Genomic DNA, 22,545 nt, shown 5'->3' with positions numbered 1-22,545 from the left:
CGAAATGGTTATTTTTTTTTTAGGCCTCTGTTCATTCCCTGTCCTCTATCTGAAATGCCTTCTCCCTGCCCACCTCACCATACTCTTCCACATTCTTCCCGAGGTTATTGCTACTCATTTTTTGACACTTGATTCAGACACTGTCTCCTCTATTAGGACTGTACAGTGCACACTATACTTTGCACAGAAAATACTTTGTATTTTGTATTGAAATTGTTGGCTACATCTCTGTCTTCCTTATTAGACCTTAAGGTCCTCTTTGAAAGCACAGAAAACTGTCTTTTTTTGTTTTTAAAAAAATTCTCAGCACCTTATACAGTGCTTATCACATAATAAACTTTCAATGCATGTCAAAATTAAATGGTTAACAACAGATAGAATGTAAGAGAAAGGGAACTGAAGGAGACTCTCAGGTCTCTAGTTGGAGACACTGATAGATAAATAGCGCCATTAACTGAGATAGGGAATAAAAGAAGAGCAGATTTGGTGAAAGAGAAAAAATGAATTTAGGTGTGGAGTGCTGCCATAACATTCCAGGAAAGGTATTTATTAGGCATTTAGAAATAAACTGGAGTTCAGGGCAGGAGATGACATTAAAAGAAATTAGCATAGAGGGCAAAACAATGGAACATTCTGTTTCCCTTCTGTCATCCTCCAAATTTAGTTTTATCCAATTTTTGATTGAATCCTTTTTCATTATTTACTTTGTCATGACTTTGTACATATTCTTCCCAACTGATTTATGAAATGTACTGTGATTACAGTGCCTTTCTTTATTAACTTTTTATTTTTCACAGCATGAACAATTGTGTCATTTAAAAAAAAAAAAGTAGCCAGGTTTTCCGTGTACTTACTAATATTATAATTCAGTCCCAGATTTTTGAACAGAAATATCTAACTCCTCTTTATAAAAATGGAATATTGAATGGTTGGAACTGATTGTTCTCTCAGCCTCCTGTAGAGCCCCCCACCTCCATCCCAGTTGTTCCGGTGCCTGTCTTCCACCTGAGGCTCTGTTCACCTGTCTGGCATCCTTGCGCTTGCTCTCATTTAGGAGTGAGGCAGGAGCAGGGCTTACTGACTGGTAGACTACACTATAGGGTGATGGAGGAAACCCTCATGTTTCCCTGAGTTATACCTGTAAGGATATTGCCCTGCTCGGAAGGAGGGCAATGAGTCTGGGGCCAATGGAAGGGAAAGGTCAGTGGAATCTCCCTGTTCAGCACTCAGACTGTTATTTAACCCTTACTATCAGCACAACTTCTCCTGGCCCTCAGCTGTGCTTTGTAGCCCTTTTAGTAAGGAATAGGGGAGGAGCTGTGCTATCTGGGGAAGAAGATCTAGAGATCTAAAGGCACCTTTATCAGACTTTGAACCAATCTTCCTCCCCCCACACCCCCCCATTCTTACACCACAACCTGGCCTTCACAGCCTCCACCTGATGCTTCCAATGTCTAAGCCTTCCTGTGGTTCTGTGGTGAGAACTGATTGGCTCCCACCCACCCCAAGCCACAAAGTTTTAGTGGTATCAACAATCCTCTGGCTTATATTTAGACTGTTTTAAACTGTCAAAATCCCTCTAATTTCTTCATAATCCTCTTTATGATTTATCTTACCTTTTTTTGCAAAAGGGAGATGAATTATAGTGGCCATTTAAAAAGCCCAAGATTTCAAGCTCAGAGCTTTGCTTAAAAAAAAATAAGATGAAACAAAAAAAATAAAAAGTCCAAGAGTATTTTGCCTTTTTTATGGATTTGAGGAAGAAAAAAGAAAAAAGAAAGGCAGGGGCACGTTGATGTATCATTTATACTTTAAAGCAACTATATTACAAGCTCCACATTTTCTACGTCAAATTTCATGACCCCAAGCAGTTTTCTCAAGTCTAGATTAAGTATGACATTGTAGATATAACTATCTTAAAAAGACAATTTGACAACAAGAAAGTCCTTAATTTCATCATAAATGGCAAGGAAATGTAGCATAGGAAATTTTTCATTTTGTATACAGTAAAATCAAGTTCTAATTCTTATTTGTAAAATCATGATTACTTAGCAGGCAGGTTTTTTTTTAATGTGTATGTCTACCTTCCAGCTTCTCTTATCAGCAAAAAGAAGAGATTTATAACATTGGGCCTGAAAAAGCAACTTATACTTTTGGCCCAAGTAAGAAGCTGATTCCCTGCTTAAAGAGAGATTACATTTTCTATTTTTCTTTTTTCTTTTTTTTCTTTTTCAGAGACAGGGATCTTGCTCTGTTGCCCAGGCTGGGTGCAGTGGTGCGATCATGGCTCACTGCAGCCTCAAACTCCTGGGCTCAAGCAATCTTCCCACCTCAGCCTCCTGAGTAACTGAGACTATAGGCATATGCCACCATGTCTGGCTAATTTTTCTATTTTTTTGTAGAGGCGGAATTTCGCTCATGCTTAGGCTGGTCTCAAACTCTTGGCCTCAAGCGTGTTCCTGCCACGGCCTCCCAAAGTAATTTTTTTTTAATTTATTTTTTGTAGAAAAGGGATCTTGATGTATTGCCCAGGCTGGTCTCAAACTCCTGGCATCAAGCTATCCTCCCATCTGAGCCTCCCAAAGTGCTAAGACTATGGACATGAACCACCATGCCCAGCTGAGATCACATTTTCTTATAGTTCTTCCATATTTTTGTTGATCAAAGATGGGACTTATGATGTGTATCCACGGTATTATGTTTCTTTCCCCCAAAGAGAGTAGAAATCTATTCTTTTAAATTCCACAAGCTCCCATCTTTCTTCACTCTGCTTAATAATCCACTCATCTGCCTGCTCTTTAGCTTACACAATTTTATTGGCATCCCATTATTCCTTTGCTGTCATGTTAGTAGGATTTCAAGATGAAACCCTGTGTTCAATCTTCTATATTTATCCGGAAGCCAAGTATGAAATTTTCGCTATCTAAAATCTTTCTTTTTTACCGTGAAGGTTTGATTGATATTACAAAGGATCCAGACTTTAATGGAATTTACGATGAAGATATGAATGAAGATCCAACATATGATCCCAATAGCCCTGAAGAAAAAGAAGTATTTATGAAATATGCTGCAAATATTATGTTAAAGTTGACATTCAGTACCACACAAATTCAACAGTATGAAAATGTGTTTATATTTGAAACAGCCTATTGGCTTACTAATGCTATAAAATGTAATCAGGATTATCTTGACATTTGTACCTACCAGAGACTGCAGCAAAGACTGTATCTTCAAAAAAAGATTATTCAAAAACACTTTGAGAAGAAAAATGAAATAAGAAGAGGAATAGGATACCTAAAGTTAATATGTTTTCTGATTCCATTTCTACTGAGTTTAAAAAAGAAAATGAAAGTTCCATATTTAAGTAGTCTGCTTCCACCTTTTTCAGGTAAGACTATCACCAAAATTAAAATATAAAACATAGGTATATATTCAATCTGTATTTAAATTCAATATTGTTTCTAGTATGTGGGTCCAGGCAGTAACCTAACTGTGTAACCTGTTAGAAAGAAAAAACAAAATTCAGTGCCTCCAGTGTAATTAAGAAGACTTGGTATATGTACATAGTATTTTGTATATATTTATACCATTTGTAAGGGCTCGTGAAAGGCTTAAAATAAGTTCTTAGTGAATAGGAAAATATGCCATACTCATGATGGGACAACACTGTGAATATATTATATCTGATCCAAATTACTGTCTAAATTCATTGCACTTCTGTTCAAAATCCCTGTTGTGTTTTTCATTAAAGTTTACATAACACATTGATTCTAAAATTAATATGGAATAGCAAAGGATAGTGAATGGGCTTACATTTCTGAAAAAGAGATTGAAACATATTAAAACTGTAATAAGTGAGGGTTGTATTGGCAATGTAATAAATAGAGCAAGAAAAGAGAAAAGAGAGCTGAAATAGGGCCATGCTTATATGGAATTTGACAGGACTTCAGTGCAAACTCTTAATCCTACCAGATTAGCACACAATTTATACACTTTCATTGCTGTCTAAGTATGTAAGCTTATTATAATGGGCTTTCTATTCAGGTGTCAAATTTTCAGTAGAAATTTTGTGAATCATTTAGTGAAAATTTGTACCATAAGAATTCAGACAGTGAAAATAATCCATATCTGTGAATTATTAAAAATGGAACCATGACAGTGCTTGTCCCTTGGGTGGTAGGGCCCATGTATGGAACTGGGAGGACCTTGCTTAAAGAGAACATTAGCTATATCTGTAATGTATTATTACTTAAATTATTGGAAGCAAATATGATTAAATGTTAATAGTTAATTCTAGGTGGTCAGATCAGGGTATATATTATCTTTGTACTTTTTCCTACCTTTTACATTTCTTAAAATATATACCTTATATTGATGAAACCATATTCTACCAACCTGTCAAAATATTGAATAATTTTAAACCTTGCTGGGATTTGAGACAATTTTTTTAAATAAGGTACATGTGTTTTCATTACTTTCCTGAAATATAGGCTGGTTATTTTTGTTATGTGACAAATGCTTATTTATTTCTTTAGAGTGTCTCTTTTTACCTAACCTAGCTAAGTTTTTTTTATTTCACCAAAGTTTCTCCAAGACACAGAGTTTCAAGCCTTTTCTGATAATTGACAGTAAAGTATTAGTCTTGAGCTTACTCATAAAAATCAGTTAGTCGAATAATGTTTTGGGCCAGGTGCAGTGGTTCACACCTTTAATCCTAGCACTCTGGGAGGCCAAGGTGAGAGGATCTCTTGAGCTCGGGAGTTAGAGACCAGCTTGAACAAAAGCGAGACTCCCACCTCTACTAAAAATAGAAAAAATTAGCCTGGCATGGTGGCATGCACCTGTAGTCCCAGCTGCTTGGGAGGCCGAGGCAGGAGGGTTGCTTGAGCCTGGGAGTTTGAGGTTGCTGTGAGCTGGGCTGATGCCACTGCACTCCAGCCAGGGCGATATAGCAAGACTCTATCTCAAAAAAAAAAAAAAAAAAAAAGTAGAATAATGTTTTAACTATACTTTTTGGAAATGTCTGTACAATGAAACTACAGAAAATGCCCAAACTGTATGTTATAAATATATTTTAGTGTTCAAAATATTTGTATACATTAACAGCATAAATAATTTTATGGATTATAATTACCCAGATTTTAATTTCATGTGGAATTTTCTAACTTTGTTTACATGAATAAGAATTTAGATCCCCAAAATATGATTGTACATGTGCTGTTTACCTTGTAACTAAAAGTTTGTTTTCATTTTTGGAGATGACAAGGTCAAGACAGAGCGAGAATTGCCTCCATTTATTTATGGACGAGATTTTAAATGCCAGCATTTTCACTACAGAGAGAATAAATATTTTCATGTTCATGGAGGAATTGAATTTGATATCAGCACCTCTCCAATTGAGAATGCTTTGGAAGATTTTAAGGTTTAAATTATTATCATTTCTGAGATGGTTTGTCATTTCACAGCTCTTTTATCCTATTCTCCAACCAGAATGAGCCTCTGTTGGTACAGGCACTAGGCAGATCTCCAAATTATTATTCTCACAATTCACTAGTTTTTTCATATATTATTTTAACATACATGAATTAAGTGCAATTATATGTAAGGTACTGTGTTGGATGTCAGAAATAAAATGATAAATAAGCTACCATCCTCACAGAATTTATATATTTTTTAATGGATGATATTTGCCCTAGAATAGTTAACCAAAGAGTATAGTAGAAATCCCTGGACACTCACTACATACTCTCATTTTCCTTAAAGGTTAGTATTAGAACAGAAACCCTCTAAAGTTTGGGAACAGTAATTCTGCACCTGAAATTTACTATAAACATTCTACATTTCAATTGTCATTGCTTTTCTACCTTTTCTGTATCATATATTTTTCCTTTTGTGTTTTTTTCTCTCATTCTCAAAATAGCGGTTGAATACATACAGTTACTATCAGGGTCTTCTGGGATATTGTATTTAAATTGGTCATGTACATGGGTAAAATTTCATATAAAAGAAGTCTTACAATTGTTTAGATTTGTTTAAAGATAAGTTTTTAGTAATATAACTCATATTTTAGAAAAACTTAGAAAAAATACAAGATTGTGCTGCCAATACATTGGTAGAAGATTCGGGATACAAGGAATATTACTCAATACCAGTCATGGAGATTAATGGGAAAAGGTAAGAAACTTTCAGTAATTAATCACGCTAGGCACAACTTGTTGGAAGTTAGTAGAGAACAAAGCAAGTGTCAAAATGCAAACGCCAACTTAAAACTTGACGAATGGAGAGCCCAGAACAATAATAACCCCCATGAATGACACACTGACTCAACAGAATATTAAACATTATAGTTATTACTTCATGTACAGTCTGTGTAATAATCCTTAGAGTTTATAATTAGTTCTGATAATTAACACAGTGTAACTACTGTAGTGGTTAGGGGATTAGGATTAAATCCTATGAGTCAAACTGAAAGCAGGGACTCAGCACACACCACTTCATTTCCATAAGAAATAGTATTTAAAATCCTTTTCTGCCAGGTCTTGTTATGCCTGTCATTTTTTTGGAGGATATGTTTCTCCCCAGTATTTTCTGTCTTTTATATGTTGTGTTCTTGGATTTTACATCTTGGACACTGAAGTTTGGAAATATGAGAAATGGATCTCAGAGGAAACATTTGGATTAGAGGTAGAGATTTTAAAGTAAATAGGAAGGTTCTGCTTGTTTGTTTGTTTGTTTTCAAGGCTTGGAAGTAGTTGAGAGGACAGGACCAAGTCTGAAACTCTGGAGAATAGTAACTTTTAAAGGAGGTTGGGCGAGACAGAGGGGAAAGAGCAAAGGAAACAGAGAGGGATGATACAGGTAGAGGAGGACCAAGAGAGCATGATAGCATAGAAGCCAAATGGGGAGAATTTAAGAATATGGAAATAGTTAAAAGCATGAAACGCAACAGAGAAAAAGGCCAAGGCAATTTAAGATTGAAGAGACTCTTCTAAATTTGGCTGTGACTTGGTAAGAGAATTCAGTGGAGTTTTGGTTAAAAGAGGCTATTTGCAGTGAGTTGAAGGGTAAAGTGAGGGAGAGTTAATGAGTCGTAAAGACGAGATTATAAATTTCTTTCAAGATGCATGGCAGTGAGGAGAGTAAGAGAAATAAGGCAGAGAGAGTAGCAGGATGAAGGATGAAAGGTGGATCTTTCTATTGAATACTCCCTGGTTGCCCATATAGTACTAAAGCTAAAGTCAAAGACCATGTGGATAATGGCCTCCATGATTTTGAAAGGAACCAAGTAGCAGATCTCACACCTCTGGAATGGACAGGTGGTGTGCATCTCCCTAAAGGAGGAATCTCTCACCCAGAGACCCAGTGCCTGTTCACATACTCCATGCACAATCCTTGCCAAGCTAAATAGTGCCCTGGAGACCCCTCTGAGGAAACCTTCATTCTCCAGGTTCTGTCAGGCTTCTGGGGCACCAGTGATCCCAGGAATATAGGGAAGCAGCTGGGATAAAAGCTGTACTTGATGAGGGGTTGTTGTGGGTGAAGGAGTATGGTTGGTGTAAACATACTGCCATTGCACTGTAAAGGATCCAATCATGTTGTTGCAAATAGGATATAATAGTGGAATTGTTTCTTTAGTTTTGAACTAATACACAGCATTTGGCCATCAGTGTTGGCGAATGGGAGGTAGATAGATATGAATCTGCAGGTTTTCAAAACCAGCATAAGCTGTTTCTCACACCCCAACAGACAGCAAGGAGTAAAAGTAAAAACCACAAGTAGAATAATAATGAGAATTTTCCTGGCTCCTCTACCAATTACTAGAGAACCTTCAGTCCCCTATAAAATCTAATTCACACAGAATTACTCTTAGAATTTCATATGCTAATGGATCAGCACACTCAGCTACCGTGAGATATCTTCAGTTTCCTCCTTTCCTGCCTGGGCACCCAGAGCCCAGTAAGCCCCATGAAGGCAACTCAACACTAATGCCATTCATTGTTGTCTCTGACAATGCTGCTTCTGGTTGTGGGGCTGGTGTCACCTCTGGGCTGGCTCCTTCTGATGCCTGGAAGAGGCATGCATCAACAGTGATAAATGTTGAAGGCAATCCAGTCAAGTAAGAAGAATTCATTTCCCAATTTTATTAGTTACAAAGTAGTGCTGCCTTGAAACCGTAATAATTTGGCACAAAAACAGCTTTTCAGCCATTTTACTTGTAGTTGTTCTTTTCTATGATGTAAGGATCATCCTATGTTGGTGCTGGACTAGAGAATAATCTGAATGGTTAGAAACATGCCATCTCAAAATCTCCCCTTTCCTGGGGTTTTAGAGGCATCATTATTGGACCAAGCTCATATGTCCTGATGCTCTTTCCTCAGCATGGTTTATTTCCTAGGAGACTGTTGGTCCCTTATGAAAATAAAACCTGCTTCACTGACCCTTCAGTCATGCTCAGAAACATCTAAATCCTAGACTCATTTTAGGCTCAGGTTAGGTTCTCGTACTATATCAGAATTAAAAAAAAAAAAAAAATACAGGCCACAGCCATATACCTAGTGATTTCGCAGTCCATAAAAGCAGAAGAACTCATGAATTATTAAAATGACAATTACTGGAGCAAATAGATGAATTTATACTGGTTCTAAAATGGGGAGAACATACTAGAATCATGATACTGTTGTGGATGTTGTGAAGCAGGTCAGAAATTAACTAAATATGACAGGTTAATGTGACAGGTATGTCAGGAAAGTGTGGTATTAAGAAGCTCCTCACCACAGCCCCCTAAGTGAGGTGCAGATTCTCAGGCAGAAGAATATGGAGGGAGTTATTTTAAACATAAGGCTTCCCTAAAGTCCCTGCTGATGACCATATTCAAGGTTTTGAATCAGAACAATAATTGTCACTCTGCAGTATTTAGACAAGGGCTCCCTGAATGAAATATACAGCTACTAATAACTCAAAGTGCGGACTGTGCTTCCAATAATCATCTCTGTGTGAGCCAGTGCTGGCCTACTGTGCAAAGTTGTGCATCCTACCCTGGGAGTTACCAAATTCTCTGGTCAGAGACTTTCTCAGTGTACAGTGACTTTCACCATCTCTTGCCTCTCTGGTTTCTAGGATAGGATAGCCCCCTGCAGGTTCTAGATGCTTAATTCACCTTGAATGACTAAACTGAATTTCTAGAAGAAAACAGTCCACCTTCCCTTGGTATTTGTTGAGTGTATAAGTCAGTTTCATCGCTTGAGCAGTGGTCTAAGAGTACATCGCTGAGTACCAGGGCTCCAAGGGTAGTCAGCAGCTCCTGTTCCCATAGCAATCACAGCCAGAGTCAGTGCCCTGGAGAGTGCATGCAAAGACAGAGGTTGCTGGTGCTGGGATTCTCCTAGAGCAGGATGATGTAGAGCTGGGCCAGCCAAAGACCAACCAAAGGACATCCTATCCTCAGTATAATTTTTCATGCCTAGATCAATGAAGGAAATCTTTGGGGACTTGGTGTATCCAAAGGGGTATCCACTTTGGGGTTTGTGGTGTCCACTTTTATCAGTGTGTGCAATACCAAGAAAAGGTGAGCTGTTTTCTTCTAAAAATTAAGTTTAGTCATCCACTAGAAATCAGGCATCCAGGTCTGATCCATCCAGCTCATTAAGGTCCTTGAGCCTATCACCATTGTGATTTGAAGACCACCTAAAGTCTTCAAATCCAAGTAGGCTCCAGAATACCTGCTCCTTGATTTTGGAGGCTGGAGTCTAGTCATATAGGCAAGTTCTCATTGATGAAGGTGGCACCTCCACAATTTGGGACCTGTAGACAAGTGACAAGCCCCACGACCTGGTCTGGCACTATACCTGCGAGTTTTGGGCCAAGGCAGCCTTTATATTCATAGTTTATATTCTTGTGGTCTAGTTTCCTTTAGAGGGAAGAGGGTAGTAGATAGGAAAAATGACATCCACAAATAAATGTGAGCAGGTCTTAAACATACCTCTCTCCTTACAGCAAGGTCTATTATATTCAGGAAATTGGGGTTGAGGTAAAGGTCAAAGAAAAGAGAATATTAGCCTCGGGCTAATTCATAAGAATATTTCCCTAGGACCTTCCTGTTACTAACCCATGGGGCCCAGAGATTCTCCTTTAGCTTATGGACACAGTCTCCTTAGCATAGAGTCACTAACTTTCCCAGAAATTAGCATAATGGAACAAATTTATCTACACTCTTAGGAAAACTGATAGTCCCTGAGCTTCAGTGAAGAGCCATAGTAGGGGGGACCATTGTCAGAAATACAGTATTTACAGCAATTGATAGTTACATTTAGAGGAGAAACCCAGTTAACATTAAGAGGCTTCCTACTGTCAGAGGTAGGGTCAGAAGCTGAGGTACTCACTGTTGAAATCTGGGCCTGGGGAAGGGCACTTCGTGGTGGGGAGTGGAGGAAGGGTACCATTTTCCTTTACCTGTGATGCTAAGCAACCCCAGGGAACAGAGTAACTCAAAATTTTGCCACTTTTCCATTCCAGAGTGATAGGGGTCAGAGCCCTTGCAAGACCCACCTATGTCCCAGGGACCTGGTGGGTTGGGGGTTTCTCTAGTCCATTGCTGCCGTGCGTAAAAATCAAGGAGCCACTACACAAATCATCATTCCAGGTCAGACTCAAGGTAAACCCTCGAGAAAGCAAATGTAGACGTCATTAGCGTAAACGAGTAATAGGTGGGTAAGCAGACAGACGACCCACCTTCAGCCAGAGTTGGAGTTTCCAGTGACTTTTAGGTAGCACCCCAGATCACTGGCATGGAAAGGACAGTCAGTCAAAGGGCCAATACAGAGACAATGTTCCTTATATAAAGACTTGATTAATAACAGTTGATAACCATATTAATATATTTACAATCAGGTACAATTTAAACTATTTTGTATTTAATTGTCATGGAAAAATTATGTTTTGCCAGCATAGGGGAAAAAAAGTAGCAAATCACTTTAAAGTTAGAAAAACATCTTTTTTTTCTTTATTTTTATAGCTACTATGTGATCAATTTTGAACTTGAAATTTTCTATCAGCAACTATATAAGACACAGTGGTGGGGAGCCATAAATGAAATAATGAACAACCTGAGAATAAAAAGACTTCCACTAACAGATGCTCAATTACATGAACAATTTAAGAAAAAATTTGGTTTCAAAAAATCTATGAAATGCAAGGTATTTCAATAACTACCACATAATTTAACATAAGAAGTCATGTATTATTAATAAGGATATGTCTCAAACAGATTTTTATTGTATAGATAAATAATAAAGTCTTCAATATGAAATAAAATTTCTACAATTTAGTAGCTGAAAGGCTATATAGTTCTGGATTATAAACTTCCAGCAGAGTACAAAATAACCTATTAATGAACTGGATTGTGATTAATCTTAATAAGGGCTCATATTTATTGATTGCTTGTTGTGTGTGTGTGTGTGTGTGTGTGTGTGTTTGTTTTTTGAGACAGGGTCTCCGTTACCTACGTTAGAGTGCAAGTGGAATGATCATAGCACATTACAACCTCAAACTCCTGGGCTCAAGTGATCCTTCTGCCTCAGCCTCCCAAGGCTGGGACTACAGCACGAGCCACCATTCCTAGCTAATTTTTAAATTATTTTGTAGAGATGGGGTCTTGCTGTTGCCTAATGCTGCTCTCAAACTCCTCGCCTTAAGTGATCCTCCTGCCTTGGCTTCCCACAGTGCTAGAATTACAGGCATGAGCCACCACACCCCGCCTTTTGATTGTTTATTTTATATGTCAGGCAATATTATAAATCAATAAACTATTTTAAGGTACCAGATCTATTATTATCATTCCTGTTACACAAATGAGAAGTTTGAGGTGTAGAGAGTTAAGGATCTTTCTCACATGATATAGTAAATGGCAGAGTGAGGCTTCAGCCCTGGGAATTAAAACTAACACCCTGAATCAAATCTCTACACCTGTTTCATCAAGCCTTGATTTACAGCTTCTGGAACTGATCAAAACTGGTATTTACTTTCCATTTATTTGTTTTAATGTCTACAAATTTAAAACTTTAATAATTTTGTTTAATTTTTAAATACTAAGTAGTCAGAATGTCTAAAAGAAGACTGTGACATTTTTACCTTTCCATTTTGAAGACAAACTGTATTTCTTTTCTTTTTTTTTTTTTTTTTTAGACAGAGTCTTGCTCTGTTGCCCAGGCTAGAGTGAGTGCCGTGGCATCACCCTAGCTCACAGCAACCTCAAACTCCTGGGCTTGAGCAATCCTTCTGCCTCAGCCTCCCAAGTAGCTGGGACTACAGGCATGCACCACCATGCCCGGCTAATTTTTTCTATATATGTTTTTAGTTGGCCAGATAATTTCTTTCTATTTTTAGTAGAGACAGGGTCTCGCTCTTGCTCAGGCTGGTCTCGAACTCCTGACCTCCAGCGATCCACCGGCCTTGGCCTCCCAGAGTGCTAGGATTACAGGCGTGAGCCACCGCGCCCAGCCCAAACTGTATTTCTTTAGCTATATATTTCAAGTTTCTAGTCTTCTAATTTAGGTTGTTCTTAAAATCAGAGAACAGAAAGAGCCCAATGACCTCCACATGCTTTTATTTTAGGAAAAAAGATAACAAGAAGAAAAATTCCCAAAATTATTTTTTAAAGTTCTCAGTGTTTATTTATGTAATAGCTCTGACAACTTTAATCATTACCTAGTGAGAAACTTTCCACCTAGATCTTATGAAAATTCTACTAAAATTGATCAGCAATCATGTGATTCTGTTAATATATTTTATGTCCTTTTTTCCCTTAAACCAAGCTTTAAGTGTATTTTGAAAAACTAATTCTGGTCTTCTTAATCATTTTAGAGTATCCCATTTGGTATGAAGTCTGCAGTTGAAAGAGGGTTAACTGCTGTTTTCCATACATTTAGTCGTAAAACCTCAAGCTCGACAATCAATGTGTCGGATGAAGCAGGTTATACTATTTTCCATCATGCTGCTCTTCACAACAGAGTTTCTATCATATGTCAACTGTGCAAAGCTAACTTCAATGTCAACCAAAGACGCTTTATTATGTTCAACCAAGGTACCGTATATAATAAACTTTTTAAAACTAAAATGTTTTTCTTTTACTTACACCTTATTCAGCATTAAGAATGCATGTTTATTTTAGAGCAAGGTTAAAATTTGGTATTGTTAACCAGAGCAAAGTTGAAGTTTTTGTTTCATTTATCTAAGAAAGGCTCCTTTCAATTTTCTAAGTATGACTTATTGCTAGCTTATGTAGTAGTATATTTGCTGCTTTTTTTTTTTTTTTTTTTTTTTTGAGACAGAGTCTCACTCTGTTGCCCAGGCTAGAGTGAGTGCCGTGGCATCAGCCTAGCTCACAGCAACCTCAAACTCCTGGGCTCAAGCAATCCTCCTGCCTCAGGCTCCCGAGTAGCTGGGACTACAGGCATGCGCCACCATGCCCGGCTAATTTTTTCTATATATATATTTAGCTGTCTGTATAATTTCTTTCTATTTTTAGTAGAGATGGGGTCTCACTCTTGCTCAGGCTGGTCTCGAACTCCTGAGCTCAAATGATCCGCCCACCTCGGCCTCCCAGAGTGCTAGGATTACAGGCGTGAGCCACCGCGCCCGGCCTATATTTGCTTCTTGTGTCTCCCTCACTTGAATATAAGCTCTAAAAGAGGGCAAAGATTTGGTCTCCTTTATTTGCCATAATATCTTAGTGTCCAGAAGGAAGCCTGGCTTGGTAAGTGCTTGGAAAATATTTGTTGAGTGAATGCATGGATAGGTAAATGCAGGATATCATTTCATAAGCACTGGCATAATTAAAATATACTGATATACTACAGAAATTCAAAGAAGAGAGATAAATATGAGTGTCATGTTCCAGGAGAACAGCCATTCCTTATGTCAGGGTTTCCAAACAGGGAATAGTTTCTTCATATTATATATATTTAAATTATATTTAATAATAAAAAAATTCTTCATAATAACACTTTTTAGGATTAATAGCCCCTTCAAAGCTAACCTAGTTTAAACTTTAAAAAAACATTTTTGCTGATTATCAAATATGCATACACATTTTTATATTTATCAAAATAAGCTTAACTAGCATAAAAAATAAAAAAGTTGAAAGTGAAAGTGGCGGTCCTCCATAACTGAAAAGGGAAATAGAGATAAATTGTCAGGAATAGCCAATACAACAAGATTGGCAATAAGAAATGGCAATTTTATATTTCTGTGAGGTCAGCTATCTTAATAAGCTGTGTTAAATTTTTGCAGATCCCAAAACAAAATATCGTGCTTTAATCCTGAGTCCCAATAAACTCTCTATCAGTATGATTGAAATGTTTTAATATTGAGATTCTTTTATTACTCAATTAAAACATTCAATATCTAATGAGCCTACAAAATAATAATACAAAATAAGGCACAATTCAGTCACATTTAAGTGCAATGGGTAGCCTATTATTTAAAGGTACATTATCTTTAATCATTCTTTAGTGTGAAAAATTCTTCAGTAAATTAAAGTCTTTCATTCATCTTCTGACTGCTTGGATTTCATATTTGCTGACATGTGTTACTCTACTGGCAGTGTTATTGCTTAACCAACAAAAAATTGTCCCACCTGTGAGTTTTGACCAGCCACCTGAGGGGCAGAGTTTCCAGGTCTGCTCTTACACATTGTCAGGTGCACGTGATGTGCCCAGATGGCTTGCCTATATTAAATATGGCTTAATACTGTTTGATGTAATCTTGCCATCTATAGCTAAATATAGTCATTTTGATCTTATTCATATGAGTTTTTTTTTGACTAATTTAGAAAACTGCTATATATTAATAATAATGCTTCTATGTGTTTTTCCTTTTAAAATAGAGTCAGACAAAGTGGACATGAAAAAAGAAAGAAATGGTAAGACATAAGTAAAATACTTGGTGCATTTTAAAAGATTATTACATATATTAAAACTTTTCTTATAGTATATAGTCTCCAAAATGCTGTCACATGAGAATGTTGCATAATGATGCTTTGTATTTGTTTTGAAGTATAAGTTTTTTCTACCCATGATTAATTTATTGATATTCTTCTTAACTCTTGGGATCCCCCACTTTTTGTTAACTGCGATATATGCTGTCATAAAGTCAGGCCCGAAAGTGGTTTTTATACCTTAAAAAAAAAAAAAAAGGCAGTTATTAATAATATAATTTAGATATGCTGCCATCTAGTGGCAGTAACAATCTATGAGTCTGAGGAAAGTCATTTTTGACTGAGGTAATAGACTTGACCTAAATATCGGATATGGAGAAAAACAGAAAAATTGTAAGAGATTACACTTTCTATATGTAAGAGGCTATACCTTAATATTCTATATAAGATAATTCAGAGAGGGTTTATTTTTAAAGAAATTACTTACAAAATTCTGAATTGGCAAGGGTGGGCATAGTTATTCAACCTGGCCGCTTTTATTGGTAGGGGAACGCAAACCTGAGATGATGTCAGAGAGGGGCCCTGACCTCACTCTTCCCCCTCTTCCAATCTCCTGTCAAGACTCTCCTGTGGCAGATACTGACAAGAGGCCAGAGAACAGGGGTTGCTAAATCTTTAGGGTTAAGAAGCAGTGTGGTAAAAGGACGTGAGTGGACCTGGAGGGGAAAAAGGAAGCTTACCTGGGCCACCTACCCTGTAGAAATTTCCAGTTGAGTAACAGGAGTGTGCCTCCTGCATTGCATTCTCTCTCTTTTTCTAAGTATCACTTATGGCTACCTTATATCATATTATTTATTTATTTATTGTGTTTCCCTCACTTGAATATAAGTTCCATAAAGGACAAGGATTTGGTCTATTTTGTTGGCCACAATTCCCTACCCCCAGAATAATGCTTGGCCTTTGTAGGTGCTCAGGAAATATTTGCTGAATGATTGTGTGGCTGTTGAATGCAGGGTAACATTTGGTAACCATTGGCATTAATATGCATTGATGTACCGTGGAAATTCAGAGAAAGGGGAGATAAATATGGCTTTCAGGTCCCAGTAGAGCATCTTCTTAGACTAGGATTCTGTATCAGAGAATAGTTTCTTCAGACTAGGTAAAACCCTCCAGAACTTTCCTGATTCTAGCATACCTTAGGGCAGCATTTCTTATCCTCACCACTATTGACATTGTTGGCTGGATAATTCTTTGTTACCACTATTGACATTGTTGGCTGGATAATTCTTTGTTGTACATAGGAATCACCCCATATTTACATTTTGAAAAAGTGGGTTGAATAAGGGCAAGACAAGGTGGGGCTATCAATCGGGAAGCAATTATGGCTTGGATTAAGGTGATGGTGGCTGTGGAGATAGATTCCAGAGATAATTAGACTTGGCAATAGATGGGTTATGGAGATGGAAATGAGAGGGGGGTGCCAAGGAGTTTTCCAGATTTCTGGTTTGTAGAACTGGCTGGATCATATCTTTCACTGATTTAGAGAGCAATGAAGGAGGACTAGGCTTGGAAGGGAAGATAGAGTTCAATTTTGAAATACACTAAGTCTGAAGTATAGATCTGGAGATCAGAGAATAAATCAGATCTAGAGGCATAATCCTGGGAGTCATCAATTTATAGATGGTAAGTGAAGCCATTGAGAAGAGAAAAAGGCCCAAGATAGAGCCGTAAGGCTCATTTGGTATCAGGACAATGAGAAGGTCTCAAAGGAATGGCCAGTAAGGTAGGTTAAAAATTGGAAGTGTGACATCACAAAAGGCAAGAGAAGAATCTATTTTAAATAGGAAGAAGTGGTCAACAGTGTAAAATACTGTTGAGTGGCAAGTAAGATGAAAATTGAAAAACGATCACTGGATTTAGTGGCACAGGGGCCTTTTGTGAACATTTTTTTTTTTTTCAATTTCAAAGGATCTGGCTGGGCGCGGTGGCTCACGCCTGTAATCCTAGCACTCTGGGAGGCCGAGGAGGGTGGATCGCTCGAGGTCTGGAGTTCGAGACCAGCCTGAGCAAGAGTGAGACCCCGTCTCTACTAAAAATAGAAAGAAATTATCTGGCCAACTAAAATATATATAGAAAAAAAAAATTAACCGGGCATGGTGGCACATGCCTATAGTCCCAGCTACCTGGGAGGCTGAGGCAGTAGGATCGCTTAAGCCCAGGAGTTTGAGGTTGCTGTGAGCTAGGCTGATGCCACGGCACTCACTCTAGCCCGGGCAACAAAGCAAGACTCGGTCTCAAAAAAAAAAAAAAAAAAAAAATTCAAAGGATCTTATCTCCTACTACAAAACATTTTAATAAAATGAAAAATAATTTAAGCAAGAAATAGTTTATCACAAGACTATTTTACACATTGACTTAAATGTTCAGATATTTAATATTTTCAATATTATTTATTCTTCTTTGCTTATAAAGTCATGTGGATTTTTAGTGGTCAGATATCCCAAGTTAAATAAAGAAATATAAGATTGCCTTAATTTAGGCAATTTATCCTTTTTAGTGATATTTTGGGGATTTTATATCATACAATACCAAACTCTGTGGTTGGGGACCAAAAAGGCATATTTCTTAGGAATCTTAATTCTTTGACCACTAAAGTAACTGTCCATCCATTCTAGGTCCAACACCTCTACATTTGGCTGCACAGGCTTGCTCATTAGAAACAACTATCTGTCTACTCTGTTTCAAAGCTGACTACACGCTTTCTGAAAAAAGAGGCTGGATGCCAATTCACTTTGCAGCTTTCTATGACAACGTCTGCATCATTATTGCTCTCTGTAGGAAGGATCCCAGTTTGCTAGAAGCTGAGGCAACAGCTGAGTAAGTCATTAAGCATTTATAAGAATATAAATTTCTGCTTTTCGTGGCTTGCCCCACGCACTGACACTAAAAGGCACGGTTGGTATGGGTGATTTGAAAGGTATCTAAAGCTTACTCTACTTTCCTTTCTGGTGACTGCCTTCTCCTACCTCTTGTCTTTAGAATTTATAAAGATGAGAGCTTCTATCAACCTATTCTTGCTTTCTAGAAGAATAAGGAGTAATCCCTAGGGAGTTTTTCCTAACCTTGTCCCAATATGGTTCCACAGATTAGTTTATCAGGTTAACTGCTTTAATTACTTAGTGCCCTGGAAGAAGCCTGAGGGTTAGGGAGGAGAAAGTTGCTCTAAATTGGACTCTGCACAACCAGGAGGCAGCCCTAGGGCTTCAGACCAAAGTGGATAGACTTTGGATAACAGGAGAAATATCTACGTGGTATCTGGAAGAAAAATACATTAAAAGGAAAAAAATAACTTTGCAATTTAAAAGATCACAGACAATCTTTTGTTTCACAATTTAGCTGACGACCAGCCTTTAGGGTAGTGGCATAATCACTCTCGGCTAGAAATCTAAAGGTTATTATTTTGAATCTCTCAACTTGATTTAGGCATAGTTTCATTCAATTTTTTCTAAGTCTTCAAATAACCTGTCCATTATTCAGTAATCTAGGGCTGACATAATAGCTTGACAGTTTGAGGGACACCAGCTTCCTCTTGTTGTTCCTTAACGTGTGGTTTCCATGTTATGGTACAAAATGGCAACTCTTGCTTTTATTTTATTTTATTTTTTTATCATTTTCCTGCATTCTAGCCATGAGAAGAAAGAGAGAAAAGAAGTATTGGCACATTCCTTTCTCTTTAGGGAGCTGCCCATGTAACTTCCACTAACATCCCATTGGTCAAACTTGGTTGTGTGGCCACAACCAAGGGGAAGCTGGGAACTATAATCTTGAGCTGGATAGCCATGTGCCCACCCAAAAGATCTTCACTATTTAAAAAGCAGATAGTAAGTTTTTGAGAAAAACTATTAGTTTCTGTCACAATCAGGAAGCTGGGATTTGAAAATTGGATGTGAAATGTGAAAATACGGATTTGATTACTACCTGAGCCTCAGTTTCATCATTTGTAAAATGGGCTTATAATACTTGCCTTACTTTTTTCTTTACTCATATTGTCATTATAAGAATAAGATAGGGTAGTGTATTCTAAGAACTTTGTGCATTATCAGCCTCCAAAAAATTATAAGGCATGATAATTAAGCTGGGAAGTAGGGCAGGGACTAATACTAAAGACAGCAAGGCAAGGAAGTAAACCTATTTACAGGTAGAATATAGAAGATGAGAATGCATAAAAGAAGGTGGTGGTGTAAATAAGACTTCCTCCAATAGCAGTTTGAATAGTTTTATAAAAAGTAAATTTGACACTATATGTGTGCTCAATTGTTATAACATGTTCCTCGATTTTTAGGAATCAGTGTACTCCACTGTTACTCGCTGCCACTTCAGGAGCACTGGACACTATTCAGTACCTGTTTTCTCTTGGTGCTAACTGGAGAAAAACAGATAATAAAGGAAATAATATAATCCATTTATCAGTGTTAACCTTTCACACAGAGGTTCTCAAGTATATAATAGAGTTAAATATTCCTGAACTCCCAGTTTGGAAAACTTTGGTAGGTAAGTACAGAACACATACTCTCTTCGTAAATAAATGTTCTGATTATTATCTGGTTTAATTATTGATAACTTACTCTGAAATAGAGCAAGTAAAATAATACATGCATCATATTTTAAACATTTAAAGAATAATGAAATAAATATTTTGTGAATTAAAACCAGAAATAGAAATACAAATAATAAAGAGCTGTATTTTTATGTGTGCAAAGGTAGTTTTATTTCTAAGTTAAAATTAAACTTCTGTTTCCCAAACAGGCTGTATTTTACACAATTATATTTATTTTTATTTTCTAATTTTCTCCAAAAGTTCAACCATCTTCTCCTTCATCAAAAAAATAAAAATTAAAAAAAAGAAAGGGGGGGAGGAAATTTTAAAGATTCCCTCCAATTTATTCCTTGCCTCTTAATTTTAGAGATAAATTCAGCAAAACCTTTTCTTATATTTTGATAAATGTTTTGTAAAAAATCCTGTTGAGATTTTTTTTCAAATTCATGTTCGGTCTAGCTAGAAATATTATAAGGGGAAGGGTTACTAGGCCAATTGAATGTACACATCTAATTTTACTCCCTCCCAAGCCCTCTCTAAAATTACATGGAGATTAAATAATAATAATAACCACCAGCAGCAGATGAGTATTCAAAGGAAAACAGGAAAAGATACAACAGCAATAAAATATTAGAAGATGGAAACAGATAGGCAAGTCTTAGGACTTAGCCGACCAGAGAAAACCATTCCAAACCAACAGTGGGAAAACTCAGAACCCCTTGGACTCACACCATAAAATCCTCAAAAGGCTTGAGAACTGGCAGTGCCAGTCAGGAGTACTCTCCTCAGAGTCCAACCAGGAAAGACCGAAAGATGCCAAGGCTGGACTTCGTCCTAGCAAATAGAAAGGCGAGGGACCTAGGAAACTGGGAGTCTGACCCAAGAGAAAAGCAAAGGGAGTTTCACCGAGGATAGCAAGAGGAAGTTCCAGAATGGAACTGTGTACTCAGCCTACAGGAAAAAGAAGGGAGGAATTTTCAATAAGTATGCAAACTAAGCCAATGAAATACCATAGGCCCTCCTTATCCACGGTTTTGTTTTTCATGGTTTCCATTACCTACAATATAGTACAATAAGGTACCTTGAAGGAGGGGGGGAGAAAGGAAGAAAGAGAAGAAGAGAGAAAGCACATTCACATAACTTTTATTATAGTATATTGTTATAATTGTTCTATTTTATTATTATTGTTGTTAATCTATTACTGTTTCTGATTTATAAATTAAACTTTATTATAGATATGGATGTTCAGATGGCAGATGGTCTGGTTTGACTTACATTTTTTACTTTACAATGGTGTGAAAGTGATACGCATTCAGTAGAAACTATACTTCGAGTCCCCATTTAAGCCTTTTGCTTTTCACTGTCAATACAGTATTCAGTAAATTACATGAGATGTTCACTGTACTATAAAATAGGCTTTGTGTTAGATGATTTTGCCCAACTGAAGGCAAAGTGTTCTGAGCACTTTTAAGGTAGGCTAGGCTAAGCTATGCTGTTTGGCAGATTAAGTGTATTAAATGCATTTTCAATCAACAATATTTTCAATTTACAATGGGTTTCTCAGGACATAATCCCATCATAAGTCAAGGAGCATCTATATAGAAAAATCATAGTATTAACACATATAGAGTTCAGTACTATCTGCAGTTTCAGGCATCCACTGGGGAACTATATCCCCTGTGGACAAGGGGAGACTACTGTAAAATAAGGAACTTATTACCTCCAGGAAAAAAAAAAAAAGAAATGAGACACAACTATAGTACACTACAGTGCTCAGCTGTGAATAATATTTGTATGCTTATTGTTCATTTTACTTTTTTTTTTTTTTGCTTTACCTGGATTCTGGTAAGGTACCCAACAACTCATTTTGGGATGGGATAAAATACACATAAGATTTTCAACTCTATTCTGCTGATCCAAGAAGTCTGAATATTTGGTTTCAAACTGGCTCAATACCTGATCTTAGAATTTATTGGGTACTGGGAATATATTCCAAGTACTGTATGTCATCCACAAAAGTTATTGAAAAGTGTTTTCAATGTTTATTTATATGCATATATATCATTATACCTTTGTCCTGTTAGGAGGAACCAAGAGGAACATCCTGTTACTTTTAATAGACTAAACCACTGTATTAATAAATCATACCTTAATAGTAGGAAGCTCTGGCCCCTAACAGGAATAGCCTAATGGCACAAAAAAACTCCTCATGGCCACTGCTTCCTATAGCCGTTGTGGGGAAGTCCTGGTAATGCTGCAAACAGAACAATAAATAGTAAGCATCTAAACCACTGTATTAATAAATCATACCTTAATAGTAGGAAGCTCTGGCCCCTAACAGGAATAGCCTAATGGCACAAAAAAACTCCTTATGGCCACTGCTTCCTATAGCCGTTGTGGGGAAGTCCTGGTAATGCTGCAAACAGAACAATAAATAGTAAGCATCTGGTCACTGCTGCTTTGCCTTGTCCCAGGGAATAGCTCTCTCTCCTCACACTGACCATTTCTATGGGTAAAAGAAGAATTAGTTGGTTTATTAGAAACCTCAGGATTAGCTCTTGGAGTGGAAGCTGAATTTTAAGAGAGCTCCATGGAGTGATTTAGTCAAGGTAGAATCAGGACAGATTTGGTAATGGAGCGCCTAAATAAAGAGATGAGGAAAAGATATAGCTATGTGTTTGTTCTCGCATTGTAGACATTGTTTAGAAGCATGTATATTTGTATTATCTTCTTTCTGGAGTACAAGTTCATTCAAGATTTTTAAAAAATATCTTCTTCCTATTCAGGAAAGGTATAAGGCCTCATATCTAATTTAATGGATATTAAATATTTACTGATGGTAATGTAGTTTACTTTGCCATTCTTAAAAACCCATACTCAATTTTTATTTAACAGCTGATTTTAGGCAAGAGAGAGATGTACTATTTTCCAAGTGAATTTAAACTATGTGACCAGCCAATCTAAGCCATTCAGACCAAAGATAAAGAGTTTCAGGATTTTTTGTCCCATTAATTAT

At 37.1% G+C, this 22,545-nt stretch overlaps 1 protein-coding gene across 1 annotated transcript in view; it reads left to right on the top strand.

Annotated features, from left to right (window-relative positions):
* ANKAR (ankyrin and armadillo repeat containing) overlaps positions 1 to 22,545 on the top strand; it is a 50,811-nt gene that overhangs the window by 2,747 nt on the left and 25,519 nt on the right. Inside the window, exons 2-8 of the mRNA XM_069469491.1 lie at positions 2,951 to 3,388; positions 5,259 to 5,422; positions 6,071 to 6,174; positions 11,012 to 11,192; positions 12,859 to 13,078; positions 17,608 to 17,809; positions 19,275 to 19,483. Coding sequence (XP_069325592.1) covers positions 2,951 to 3,388; positions 5,259 to 5,422; positions 6,071 to 6,174; positions 11,012 to 11,192; positions 12,859 to 13,078; positions 17,608 to 17,809; positions 19,275 to 19,483 — 1,518 coding nt within the window. The remainder of the gene's footprint in view (positions 1 to 2,950; positions 3,389 to 5,258; positions 5,423 to 6,070; positions 6,175 to 11,011; positions 11,193 to 12,858; positions 13,079 to 17,607; positions 17,810 to 19,274; positions 19,484 to 22,545) is intronic.

This window comes from Eulemur rufifrons, chromosome 1 (genome assembly GCF_041146395.1).
Source record: "Eulemur rufifrons isolate Redbay chromosome 1, OSU_ERuf_1, whole genome shotgun sequence".
In the NCBI taxonomy this organism is placed as follows: domain Eukaryota; kingdom Metazoa; phylum Chordata; class Mammalia; order Primates; family Lemuridae; genus Eulemur; species Eulemur rufifrons.
Note: the sequence above shows the minus strand (reverse complement) of the source record. Positions and strands in the feature narration are given on the sequence as shown.